The 14,081-nt window shown below is 43.4% G+C and overlaps 1 protein-coding gene across 1 annotated transcript; it reads left to right on the top strand.

Annotated features, from left to right (window-relative positions):
* Positions 1-896: 896 nt before the first annotated feature.
* ARF3 (ARF GTPase 3) lies at positions 897-12,081 on the top strand. Its single transcript, XM_026677360.2, has 5 exons — positions 897-952; positions 4,283-4,487; positions 6,043-6,153; positions 7,955-8,079; positions 10,216-12,081. The coding sequence occupies exons 2-5, from the start codon at positions 4,340-4,342 to the stop codon at positions 10,375-10,377; spliced, it is 546 nt and encodes a 181-aa protein (XP_026533145.1). The 5' UTR covers positions 897-952; positions 4,283-4,339; the 3' UTR covers positions 10,378-12,081.
* Positions 12,082-14,081: the final 2,000 nt, after the last annotated feature.

Below are 14,081 nucleotides of genomic sequence, written 5' to 3'. Positions count from 1 at the left end.
GATAGCAAAACAGATGACACAAGTATAACCTTAACTGATCATTTGCTATCAAATCAGTTAAACTCTTATTGAATACAAAGAAGGAATGATCTGTCTGTAGCCTGACCCTTTGGGTCATCCAAAAGTGCATCCGATATCACTGGAGGAGAAAGAGAAAGCATAAGCTGACAAGAATAAAAAAAACCCAAACTGATCCATTGGGTCAAGAAGAATTGGCAGCGACTGAACAATTGTCTTGCTAGAAATTTTATTTTTTTGATAAAAGTTCTAGGCTACTTAAGAATTTTAGCATCTCAACAATGGACCAAGAAGTTCCTGATGGCACCTAGGTATTATTAGGTCCAGCCTGATCTAGTGACTAAGGTGCATTACAACTTATTCATATTACAATTTTCCCCAGGCCTTCCGTTGGATTTTTATTTTTATTTGCCAGCAAAAGCGAAATTCATCATTCAAATCAAGCATGAAGGCAAAATAGTAAAGGTGGGTACATTTAGATATACTCTATACACACATATCATTTTATATATACATAAAAAGCTGACAACTTCGGGCACAATGTCTCCCAGCCATTCTGCAAACACAGCAGCCCTCCGATAGCTAATCTCAATTGAAACAACCACATCAAAGCCAAGATGCAACTCAAGAACGCCCCTCCACGCGGCAGTGTTCCCCTTTCCCCCACCCCGAAATCCCCCCCACAAGCGGGCGCGCGGTACAGCAGCTGCTACCATGGAGACGATGGCCACACAGTCTCGCGAGACGAACGCCCTCGATCCGACTGGGCGAGCGGGGGTGGGTGGGCGAGATCTCGCGAGAGCGTCGTGTCCACGGGCCTGCTTCATTGCCGCTTGCCGCTTGCCGCCGCCGCTGCTTCCGGCTGGGAAGGGGACGACGCAGAGTGCAGAGTCAGCTGGGCAGCAGGAGGCGGAGGCGCGCGGGCGGGGAGCAGGTGGGTGCTCTGGAGGGCCTGCGGCTCGCTTGGCGGGGGCGGCGGCGGCGACCGAAGCGGCCGCGAGTGACCAGAAAGAAAGCGGGGGCTGGGGAAGCGGGTGGGAGTCTGGGGGGGCTGGGGAAGGGAGGCGCGGCGTAGAAAGGAAGAAATACCGGCGCTGAAAGGAGAAAGGCAAGCTCGGTGACGGCAGCGGGGTGGGAGGGAGGGTTTGAAGAAGGCCGGTCGGCCTGGGGCTCCCTTGGAAAAAAAAAAAAAAGTCATTCGGAAATCCGAAGGGCGATGGGGAGAGGCTGGGCCCCAAGGGCTTGCACGGAGGCGGGAGAAGCGAGGTGGCTGCCGTGGCTTCCCTCTCTTGGCGTTTACCGCGTGTGGGAGGCCGGGAGGGGGCTGGGACCGCAGGAAGGGAGGCCGTGCGTACTATGTGTGTGTGGGGTGGAGGTGTTCCTTTGGAAGGCGAAACAATAACGGGGAAGGAGGGAGGGAAGGCGTCCAAACGGCTCCAGCCCCGCAGTGCCGGGGCCACGGGAGCGCGCGCGTTGCAAGTGGGGGTGGGGGGGGGTGTCGCAAGCTCGGAGGCAACGGAGACGGCGCCGCCGCCGAGCGATTCCCAGCCGCGGTGCGGGAGGCGCGTGTGTCCGGGAGGAGCAGGGGGCTGCGTGCTCTGCAACACGCGGGTGGGTAGATGGCACCCACCCACCCACCCCCTTTGGGTGGGTGCCGCTCAGACGGGGCGTCGTAAGCTGGAGGGGAGAAGCCCGGGGCTGTCTTTAAGAAATGTATTTGGGGGGGGTGGGGGGTCGGAAAGGTAGGGAAGGTAACGTTGAGCCTCTTGACTGCAAAGGCCCGGGCGTAATTTATTTATTTGTCAATTGCTTACAAGGTAATAGGTATAAGTCAAAACATAGTGATGAATACATGGATTCATATAAGAAAAAAAATAAAATAGAAAGGAAACAATAGGAAACAATTTTTTTAAGGTAAGGAGGAAGGGGAGGAGGAGGAAAAGGCTGTAATAATCGCTCGTGGGAAAATCCCACCAGCGTGGACCCCAAGAGCGTGGAAGAAAGAAAGGGGTCCTAAAGAAAGGGGGCTCCTGAGGCCTCCAGTGTAAACCCAGGGATTCTGGGATGTGTGGATAGGCCTCTGGGCTCCCAAGTGAAATCAAAGGGAGAAGGAGGAGTGGTGGTGGCCCTTTTCTTGCGCTGGGGAATTTGGGCAGGGAAGCTGAGCCTATTGGACTGCCTGTATTTTTGTGGGGGAGAAGTGGGGTAAGGACTCGTCCAAGGCCTAAGCATTGGCCCAATGAAGTGTGCTTGGCATGCGTTGTGTGCCAGGCAGTGCCTGGCACATGTGTCCCCTTGCCTCTCGACTGCTTTTCACTAATGTGACTCAGGAGAAAGGGTTGTTCCTCCCAGGACTGAACTCTCCCTGTATTGACAAGCCTATCCTGCCCCCAGCACCATCTGTGGATTCATACATGCTTTAATGCTCATGGGTCTCAGGCATGTTCCTTACGCAGTCTCTAAAGATTCTCAGTCGTCCGGGTCATGCTTGTCCCAAAGGTGCTATATTTCAGGAGGCAGCTGGACTTTTGGTTTGTTTTTTTTCCTTTGAAGACATTTTCTCATCCAAGAAGTTTCAACCTTCATTCAGTCAGAACTGAAGAAGCTTCTTGGATGAGAAGCGAAATGTCTTCAAAGAAAAAACAAGGAAGTCCAGTTGCTTTCTAAAAAAGCAACCTTCCTCAAAAATAGCTTTCTAGTGGGACTAGGGGATAAGGATAATATTAGATGAAAAATAAGCAGCTATTTTAAGTGTAAAAGTCCTGAACTCTTCCAAATTGGATTGCACCTGTGTGAAAACATATCACATAATCTGAAACTTAAATGCATTATTTACCTTCTGTATATCTCTGTCTACTAAGGCATCCTGGCCTTGACCTTGTATTCCTACATACAGAATATTCCTTTTATTCCTTAAATTTTGGGGCCTGGGTGTGCTATATTAAACTCATATAACCTACTACTGTATTTGACCCTACCCAAAGTTGCATACTTGGTGAAGAAATTATGTATAATGAAGACTGATTTTATTTTGTTTTACTTGTTTTTAGAACTTAATTGGCACTTGATAGTTTTTAGGCAATGAATTGTGTGTATTGGAGAGCTTTAAAAGAAGTGAATGAAATGGATGTTGCTAAGCGTCAGTGATGATATGCTCAAATGGGGTTAATATTCCATGATTATTGAAAGGAAGGCAGAGAAATTATGGGGCTACTATAACAAGTTGCTATTTCTGTTTTTCTTCAACCAAGAATGGCCTCCAGTTGACCAACTAAGAAAAAAATCTTATACTACACAGAATTGATATGTTTCTCTTTCAAGCAGCTCTAATTGCTGCAAATGTAGACAATATTGTGGGAAAATGCATGGTAGGCAAATAAGCTTTGTTAAATTTTATTTGCAGAAGGTTTCAGGAAAGCAAGCTTTCAGTCGGTTTTCATGTCATACTTTTTTTTTTTGCTTGAAGTTAACAGGTAGCCTTAGTTTTTTTTTTTTTTTTTTTTCAGCCTACCAAAGTTTTGGACATGATCCCCAGAGCTGCTTGAAAAGTTATCAATTTGTGGTCTTTATTGTAATTGAATGAAATGATTAAAACAATACAAACAATGCGTTAATTATATCGTAATTCCATTTAAATTTAAACAATGTCAAAGCATTGCTTTTGTCCTGTACCTATTTCTTTGTCTTGGCTCAGAGCATTTTTTGGTGTTTAGCCTCAGGGTACTGCTCACTTAAAGTAAGATTGTGCACCCTTATACAAGAGATTTTCCTGTGTTAAATATGTGTGTGAGTGAGCTAAAAGAGATACTGCACCACAGAGAGAAGAACTTCCCTATATGTCTTTCTGTTGGCAATCACTGAGAGTGTTGTATTGATTTCAATGAGTGCCTATTTAATTTAAATTAAGAGTTTTGTGCTTAAGTGTGAATGTATTTAGTCTTCAGAAATGTTTCAGAACCAGGAAACCTCACAGAAGACCTATAAGAAGGTACATAATTTACCTGCTACTCTAGCCTACCTTCTTGTAGGACTGCTAATACAAAGCTAGATGCTCACTATTGTCACTTCTAGACAATCTGTCAAGAGTAAGGATTGATGAGAGATTTATAGTATTTGAAGAGTTACATGTGCTCCTGTCTTGTTTAGCCTATAAATCCTTAATTCTCTCGCTTCAAGATCTGTTCCCGTGGTTATGTTGATCACTCCAAGTCATTTTATAGGGAGCTGTTGCTTCTCCATCTAATAGCAGTTTCCACCTTTGTAGGATTTTGACACCAGCTGAACAGAAGAAGCCTAGTCCTGCACTGTTGAACTTGCTGCCATGGGGAACATATTTGGCAACTTGCTGAAGAGCCTGATTGGCAAAAAAGAGATGCGAATCCTTATGGTGGGTCTTGATGCTGCTGGGAAAACCACCATCCTCTACAAGCTCAAACTGGGAGAGATTGTCACCACTATCCCTACTATTGGTATGGCCTCCTTGTTTTTGGAAAGTACTTCCCTTCCATTTTGAAAGTGGACCTGTGAGCATGGGAATGGTTGCAGAATGAAGCTGGACTCTCATTTTGGGGCAATAGCATATAAGCAAATACCTTATTTCCCATGGGGCCTTTCCTATGTACTTTCCAGGGATTTTGTGTCAATTTCTGAAAAGATTGGCACGCTGTAGACATGTAATCCAATAAATTTAAACAAGATTTCTCTGTCCTGTTGACTGGAATTATGGGAGTTAAAATCCAACCCATCTGGAGAGCGCCAGGTCAGGTTAAGGCTGATTTAAAGTCATTTCCTTGTCACCTGTCATCTGAACTACCTTTTTCTCTCTCTCCCTGATGTGGCACACATTAAACATAATGAGGGTGACTCACAGTACTGGCAAGCAGCTGGATGAAAAATGGGGGGAGGGGGGGAAACCACAGGCAAACCTGCCTGTGACGTCAGTGTCTTGCCTATACTTGATTTATTATTGGAGTTCTACAAGGGCTACTAGGGCAAGGGCTACCTAATAGTGAATATTTGGCTTCTTATAACAGAGTCATTCTGAAAATGCCTTTGTGCAGAAAGAATGTAAGACAGATCTTTCTGAAATGATCCAGAGATCTGTCTGATCTGAATTTCTTAAGGGATTATCTACATCTTTTTAGAAAACAAAAAGAGCATGATACCCAATAATGAATCAGCCTTCTTCCAGGCAACTGCTGCTCAGAGATATTCTGTATTGCTGTTTAGAAGCTCTATTTTACCCATCATAACCAATTGCTATAAAAATGCTATTATTGTCTCTGGGTACAACAGAGCTCTCCTGTCCCCTTTAACAATGATAATGAGCTAACATATTTGCAAAGAGAAGCTTGGAAAAATAGCATTATCGTAAACTAAAGGGCCTCCAAAGGTGTTTGGAGTGCAATTGGCTATACAATGCTGCGGTGCAACTTCCATTCATTAGAAGTGCTTATACTGGACCCCTGTGAACAGATTGCATAGCAGTGGTGCTTCATGGGTTGCATCTTTTGATTTTTATCCAAGTATGTGGGAAAAGATGACTCACTTGTGAGATTACTGAGAGCTAGTAATACTACGGGGCTTCTGGTTGCTTGAAACCTGCTGTTTTTCCACAGCTGGGTTTCTGATTGGGGATGTGGTGTGCTTTTAAGATCTCTCACTGTGACGTGTTTTATCAGTAAGTACTTCTTGGTGATGAATTCTGAAGTTTAAGGTCCTCTTTTAAATTCTAAATGGAAGCAGGAGAATTGTCTCCTTTCATTTTTACATCGAGGTGGCATGAGACGGAAAAACAGGTCCAGCAACTTAATCCTGGTGTGCAGTACATCCGTCTGCACTTTTATAAATATAGGCAAAGTCCTGTTAATACGAGGGATGTTATTTCTGAATGTGAAGACTACCTGTGACCTCTGTAATGCCTGATTCTCGGTCCTACTCTTGGATGTCCCTTCATGTCGATTGCCAGAGTGGGCTACATTTCTGCCGTGCAGCCCAAATTCTGACCATGTTATTCTTCCTCAGGGTTCAACGTTGAGACGGTTGAATACAAGAACATCAGCTTCACTGTATGGGATGTCGGTGGCCAGGACAAGATACGCCCCCTCTGGCGACACTACTTTCAGAATACCCAGGGTATGGGAAGGGAAGAGGAAGGGGGAAATCTTTTCTTTATTGGGATTAACAAAGTGGTGCTTTCCCTTTCTCCCTGCTCTTCACACTAGCAGGTCTTTAAGGTTCTTTTGCTTCTTAATTAGAGATCCATTTGAAGTTGCTGTTTTCAGAGGTAAGCTCTTGTGCGGCACTTAAAAATATGCACCCACCCAGATAATAATATTGCTTTCCAAGGCATCCCTATTCCACGTTCCTTTTAGCTGACATGGGTTTATTAGGCGATGAATTGTTTTATTATACGGCTTCGTTGTACTGGTATTGTTTATATTTTTGAAAAATTCTTGAATCCATACAGAGGCAATACACATAATAGGTCCAAACACAGTCACAGGTAGTCTCTGTTAGCTTCCTTCTCTTTGCACTTTCGTGATTTTTAAAAGCTTTCAATTGATCCGTCTGTTTTGTGAGACAGCTAGAGAATGTTTTATTAGGAAGAGCTGTCTAAACGATCTTAATTGCAGGGTCCATTTGAAGCCCTTGGCACATTCTTCACAAGAGAGGCAATGATTAAGCAGTAGCTGTCTCTCAGTTTCAAAATGAAGCAGTGATTTCTAAGCAGCCAAGATGCTCAGCAAGTTTATGTGTCTGATAACACTGCTGTTTGTTTGTTTCCTTTTTTTCCCATGAGATAATTATCTTGGAATCTGCTGAGATTTAAACTTATGCAGTGGTCATAAGTTATACAATGGTATGCATAGATTAAGAATTATGAAGTCCTTGCTAACCCTAAGAACAATGTGGTGGTGAAATAAGCTTTGCAACTCAGCCAAAAATATCCCATTCCTTTAATTTTCAAGGCTTTAAATAGCTAATCACTCCAGGCAAATTAGGAATTGCCTCTAATTGACCAAATGCCTTTTTGCATTTTTTCAGACTTTCTGTTCGGTCCACTTATTCAAGCATGTGTGAGCAAGCTAGATACATGGAGAAAAAAATATTTGAACTAGTTGCTTTTTTTTGCCTGTCTTGCTAAACTGGTGTAGAATAACCTGCTTCCTAGTAGCTCTAATCAGAGTGACTCAGTGTGATCCAGTGGAACATTTCCAGCCTGCAGAATTAGGGTTTTATTATAATCTGATACAGTTTGAAATCCATGGACTATAAAAGAACCCTTGATTTCTTGAATCTGACAGCCTAACACGGGCTTCTTGATTATGGTATGAGATTAATTGGCTGATTTAAACACCTTGATTGGACTTCTATCTTTGTGTTTATTTGGGGGGATTGGTTTATAAGGCAATGCCCTTTGCTAAGGGAAGAGTTTAAAAGCTGATGTTTTCATTTAGTGCATAATTCTACCAGTCAAGTGTGTAAACTAGGTCAATTCATGTATTTAGGACAAGGGAAAAGTAAAAATGCATTGTTGTGATTGTTAGCCCAAAATTAATCTACTAGTAAATTTATTAAGACTGCTCTTTTGGAAGTGTGATTTGAAGTCCAGTGGATTTCGCCCCCCTGTCTTTCTTGTTTAGTAAATAACCTGTGGGCTTCCAAGGGAAAGCCTTTTCTTCCTCCTCCCATGGAAGAATTCAATCTGGAGGCTATTTCATATCCTTGCTTTTCTCTATCTAAATTTCCAGCACTTTTGAGTGACTGATCTGCCCATTGTAATAATCAGAATTCTAATATGTTAATTCCGTTCTTTTGAAGGAGTCATAATTCCACCTTCCATTTCTTCATACTTTGCTTTATAAAATACCCCATTTCTTTTAATCATATTTTTTTCTGTACACTTAAATAAACAGACAATACTTCCTTTCAGGTCTGATTTTTGTAGTGGACAGCAATGACCGAGAACGAGTAAATGAGGCACGTGAGGAATTGATGAGAATGCTGGCAGAAGATGAGCTGCGAGATGCCGTTCTCCTTGTCTTTGCTAACAAACAGGCGAGTCTGGAATGGGACGATTGCTTTGAGCATTGGGCTGGTTGGTTCCAGGTCAAGTCTCTATGGAGAATAGTTGATATTTGCATCCAACCTAAATGCATTCTGCCTACCAGTTTGCTGTGGATCAGAGATAATTTTGGTACTGAGATTTGAAAAGGGCATGTAGCATCTTTTTGTGTTAATGGATGAGCTTGGGATTCACAATGTGTTACCAACCTATGCGCTAATTCAGGAGAAAACCTGTTTGGGAAGCTGGTAGGTGTTTGAGAATCACATTCCTTCAGGAGAGAAGATTTAGGGTTTATTTGTGAGATATGTAAGGAAGGTAGAGCACCATAGCTGTAATTATTGTCTGTTCCATTCAGCACATATGTACACACTTGTCCATCTACTTTTGCTCTATAGAGAGTCACGTAGAAGCCTTAAGGGAAGTACTCAGAAGGGATTACAAAAATAAAAAAGGGCAGAAACATTCCTTGAGTCCTGGGAGAAGAGTAGTGTTGGAAAGAGACTCAGGCTGGCCCAGGAGGGAAAGAAAAACACAACAGAGATTGTTAATCTCACCAATCTCAATGGAGTCTGTTCCCTGATCTAGGTAAAGTTTTTCCCTTGCTACATTGTGTAGCTGGCCAGCATGCAGGTGTGCTTATAGTTTACACATCAAGTGATGTGGGAAATGGGTTCAGTAATTCTTTTCCATGGCAGAGTTGATAATACTTGTGCCAAACGTGTGTAGATGCATTTGCTTCTTCCATCAGTTGCTATTTCTATTAAGTTGCTGCCACCTTGCTTTGACGCACTCTTCTGTGACGCATTCTTGAAAACGAATGACATGACACTACTGCCATGCAAGTGAGGACAGCTGAAAATTGAGGGGAAACATTTCTCACTCATTGGCAGCTATGTGCTGTAGAAATGATCCAAGGCCAGCAACTCTGGGGTTGACAGTTAAATTCTGTTTCTGAAAGGAGTCTAGGGTCTGTTCAACACTGTTTATGTGATCTTCCATTGGAAAAATACGCTTCAGACTGGATGCTGTAATTTTGCTATTCTTTGGAAATCTAAAATATACTAAATAAGGTTTAGATTCAAGCTCTGATGCCTTGTCATTAGCAAAAGCAGTGTTAGTTATGCAAAGTAATATTGTTTGAACTATGTCTGCACTATTCCCAGGCTTGCACATATGAGTAGAATGAAACAGAGCCTGTTGATACGATTTAACATTGGACTTTTAATCCTATCATCAAAAGTTTCTTTTAAAGTGAAATGGGGTGGCTCTTCCCTCTCTTCCCCTGTCCTTGTCTTCTTCATCTGTCACTTGGACAGAACATTGACACATGATTATTATGTACGGTAACAGTTTATGAAGCTTCTATTCTGTGACAACACCAAATATCTTTTCATAGAGTGCTTGCTTGGGAGTAAATCTTTGGGATAAAGCAACTGGATGAATGTGATAGGAAGGCTGGAGCTTAAACTAGTAATTCATAAAAAATTTTAAATGTTATCTGTTCACATCACTGAGTAATACAACAGATTAAGTAAGTGCAAACTTCCTCCATGCCAGCAATTGGATTTTTATATAAAATCCTTCCTAACTGACAGAGGGAGGAGACTGTTTGTGCAATTCTATAATGCAGGCTAGGGATTTCAGGCCTTTGTGTAGGACAGGAGGGAATTCCAAGAGCTTTCTTATGAAAACTATTTTAAGGTTGACATCTCTGCTTTGATGAGCTTTGTGCCTCAAAATTACATGCTTTGGTTTTTTGGGATTTGGACTCTACAGTAGAGACCTGGAGGCCATGAATGGACTCCCCAGTCTACAGAACCAGATGACAGAACAGCAAAGCTAAGAATGAAACAGGAAAGAGAAACTTATCACGAGGAGCAGGTGGAGAAGCTCTGCAGGCCAAAAGTGATTCCCTGCAGTAGATTCCTATCAGCTCCTTGCATGGGACTGGTTCAGGGCCCTCCCAGACAGAAGAAGGGTGTATACGAAAGGCATTGGCTCCTAATCAGTTCCAGAGGTTACTTTCTGAGCACCCCTTTTGTTCTGGGGTCTTCCTTTTGATGGTCTTGGGGCACTGTTGGTCATGTTTAATTTCTCATCTCTCTCATTTCTGCCTCCTTCCCCAGGACCTTCCCAACGCCATGAATGCCGCAGAAATCACGGACAAGCTGGGCCTGCATTCACTGCGCCATCGTAACTGGTACATCCAGGCCACCTGCGCCACCAGTGGAGATGGCCTCTATGAGGGCTTAGATTGGCTGGCCAACCAGCTGAAGAACAAGAAATGAGTGCAGGAGGGGAGGGTGGTGGGCCAAGCCCCTCACCATTGGTTCTACTTTGGGTTGATCCCCTCCCTCCTGTCCTCCCCTGTCACACCCTTTCTTCCCTGTTGGGTTTGCTTTTCTTGCCGGCACCGGTTGCTGTTGGGGGGAGGGGGCGGGAGGGGGGTGGTTGGGGCTAACTTTTGATTTCTCTCTCTCTCTCTCTCTCTCTCTCTTTCTCATGTTCTGGTTCTGCCAGGATTTTTTGCACGGTCTCTGTGTGTGCGCGTGCGTGTGTGATAAATATATATATAGAGATAATAAAATATATGGGTGCAGTGGGAGGGTTGGGACAAGTGGGAGTTGGATGCCAATTCTGTGGCCTTTCTTTCTTTCTTTCTTTCTTTCTTTCTTTCTTTCTTTCTTTCTTTCTTTCTTTCTTTCTTTCTTTTTTTTTTTTTTTTTTCTTCTTCTTTCTCTTTTCCTCTCCCCTATCGTTTAGTTGGATCAATTTTTGTATTTTTGGTGGTCTGTGAAATTTGGCTCTCTTTGTTCAGAGGTGACCAATATTCCTCAGTGGCAGCTGCTTCTTGCTTTTGTGTGCTGTTGGTGCAGGTTGGTGGAAAATTTGTGTGTCATGAGGCCAGGAATAAGGGAGATGGTGTGTACCCTCCACACGTGCAGGGGCAGAGGGAGACAAGGAAGAATTGCGGGGGGTGGTTTAGAAGGATTTTAGATTCCCCAGAGTAAGTATTCTTGCTGTCCTGTCTGAATTAGCTGGCTCCCCCTGTTGGCATTAATGAGATTGCAATCCTATTGAATGTCCTGCTCTATTTCTTGCTGTCCATTTTATTATCCTGTTCACAACCTCATTGGTGACTCATGCAGTTAGCTCTGTTGTGCTGCTGATGAGCAGGATCATTTGCATTCCAACCTCTTAGACCAAATGGCACTGGAGCCCTGAATAATGTCTCCTAAGCCATGCAATTCCCCACTTCTCCTCAACCCATCCCTAAAAGGGGATCAGCATCGATGGGCTGCTGCAGAAGATTTTGGGACCAGTGGCTATCAAAAGCTACCTGAGCAGATGTCAATGCCACCCTTAGCTACCTGGCCTGGCCTTTCCATCCAAGGGATGTATATGCACACTTGCAGGGACATCCCAGCTGCTAAACGTTTCCACCAACCAACTGGCTATTTCTCTCCCCTTGGAACTCACAGAGGAGGGGGCTCTCTCATGGCTGCCCTGTTGCATGATATGACGCCAATGGAGAACCCTCCCTTCCCCCTGCCACCCTTGGATCTGTACGCCGGCCCATGAAGGTTTCTTTTTCCCACGCTGGGGGAAGTGGCAGAGTTGTTTATTTCCTTCCCCCTCCCTCGTTAATTTTGGGGAGTAATGATTGTATTAGGGTCAAGCCCAGGTCACTGCATGTAACTTTCGGGTCACTCCCTGCCTCTGGACAGTGTTGGTACTGTGTATTTCCCTCCCCACTCCTGGCAAATGTGTATTTATTCCTCTTTTGCTCTCTCTTTGCCACTTCCCCCTCAAATCCTCAGCCCCTTTTTGCTTGGTGTAAAGTGGTTTCCTTTCCCCTTAGTTCTGATTTCTTCATATTTTGGGCCATGGCTCCCTGTTTGTTTTTCTCGCCCTCTCCCCCCCCTCTTTGAACAGTTGGATGCACCACGACCTCTGTGCACTCCCATTGGATATTAAACTCGTTTTATGTAGCTACTGTCTCCTATCTGCTCTTTTCCATTGGTTGGATATGGGGGAGGGTTGATGAGTATGACGTGGTTCATAACTCAAAATGGGTGTTTCCTTACTATTTCTGTCAGCTTAGAGTCTTAAGGCAAATCAAACATTCAGTAGGAAATGAATGTTCTCCGAATTGAGATCTGTGCATCTCCTGTCTTTCTTCAGCCTGAATTGAGAGTTTAAAATCTGTTTTAAGAATTGTCTAACTTCTAGGAGCGTGCTATGAATCAAAGTGCTTGAGTGGGTTAAGGGATGCCATGTAGAGGATTCTGGGCTTCTATACATGACCAAAAGACAGTGTTCTGTGCTTCCTTCTGCTTTCCCATTGACATCTCCATATTAACTAGCGACTTTCATTTTGAATCTTTATTTCTCTCCCCCGCCCCCAATTTCCTGCCTCCTGTTTAGTATCAAGGTCCTTTTGGCCAGGGTTGGGTTGCTCAGGAGCGGTGATGGACATGCAGGCACTATTTTAATTAGAAACAGCTTAACAGAGAGCTGCATTTCTTTATGAGATGGGGGTGTCTTTAATCCAAAGTGGCAGTTAGCCCCTTCTCTTCCTGTATTGAAGAGAGATATTGGATGAGTTGCTAAATCCCATTAGTTGCTAATCCAAGAAGGCAGCTTGTCCACGCTGAGGACTTCAGATTGGGCTCTCTGTTCCGTTCATTGCTCCAAAATGAGGATGCATCAGGCTCTAAAATTGCTTCCCATACTCAAACCTGCTTGTCTACATAAGAACCTTGTCTCCTTGTTTGGTGCCTATGAGAGAAGCTGATTGAGGAGGCCTGAAAGGGAGGTAACAACTGTGTGCTTAATCTGTAGAAACAGAAGAGCTTTGTTTCTTGGTTTCCTTGTGTCCTGTCTTCCACCATCAATTGTCAAATAATCATGAGACGCTGGAATACCAAGGTCCCTGAATTCTGGGACCAGCTTTCACTCTCAGAATTTCCTAGTAAATTCTTTTTCCCAGGAGGGCTATCCGTCCATCTGCCCACGTAAAACTGACATTGGGATTCTACAACCCCTAAAAAGATCTTTAAAAAAAAATCTATTTGAAATCAGAAAGGCACCAGATTGTCCTTGTATTTCCTTTGCATAGCATGAAATTCTAGGAGGAATTAAATTGTGTGAATTTGAGCTGTGTGGGATGTTAGCAGAATCTATGGACTAAATACTTGAATATATCCAATATGTATCCTTCAGCCGGCTCATTACAGGGAAAAATTGTGTGTGTAATCTTAAGGAAGCTTAGTTATTTTTAGGGACCTTTTCATAAATGGGACACTGGCTAAAATCATTTATTTCATATCCATTCTGCCTTCTCTCTTGGTGCAGGAAAGTCTCATATGTTGACGGTAAATCGGGTTATGCCCAGGGAGTTAACATAAGTACCTCAAGGAACTGGAAGAGTCCTGAATTTGACAATTCACACAGTGTTTCTTTTCAGCATGGTTTTTGAATTATGTTTTTGGAGTTAAAAGTTTGTTGTCCCTTACTCAGGCTTTTGAGCTGCCAGGTTGCAACTGGAGAGATCACCCATTAAACATTGTTTGAAATAATTGAATCTTGTCTCCTTATCACATGGAAGTAATTGAAATAGCCTGCTGAAAAGGCTCTGTTCCTCAAATAACAAAGAGCAGCATGACATTTAATTAGAATGCTTGTAGTTCATTTCATGATTCCAGGACAGCGTGCAATATTTCTATACTCTGCATCCTTGAAAGTGCTTTAAGCCTCCAAGAACTGGCTTGCTCTTTCATCACAAAAGAAGTGTATTCCCAGTGGCAGAAAATTTAAGAAGGTGTGGCTGAGTTGGTTCCCAGCAGCCCATTCATCATATATTATGAGAGAGGGAGCCATAATTCAGTGGCACTTGAGTGGCCACAGTTTCCTGTTTACATTTAGTCACGAGGGCTCTTGTATCTTCACAGAGAACGGCTTTGCATGACTCCATGTTGGATTAAAGAAT

This window comes from Notechis scutatus, chromosome 2 (assembly GCF_049901735.1).
Source record: "Notechis scutatus isolate UNSWTSFEM ecotype Mainland chromosome 2, rNotScu1.2, whole genome shotgun sequence".
Classification (NCBI taxonomy): domain Eukaryota; kingdom Metazoa; phylum Chordata; class Lepidosauria; order Squamata; family Elapidae; genus Notechis; species Notechis scutatus.
The sequence above is the reverse complement of the archived record's forward strand: the minus strand, read 5'-3'. Positions and strand labels throughout refer to the sequence as shown.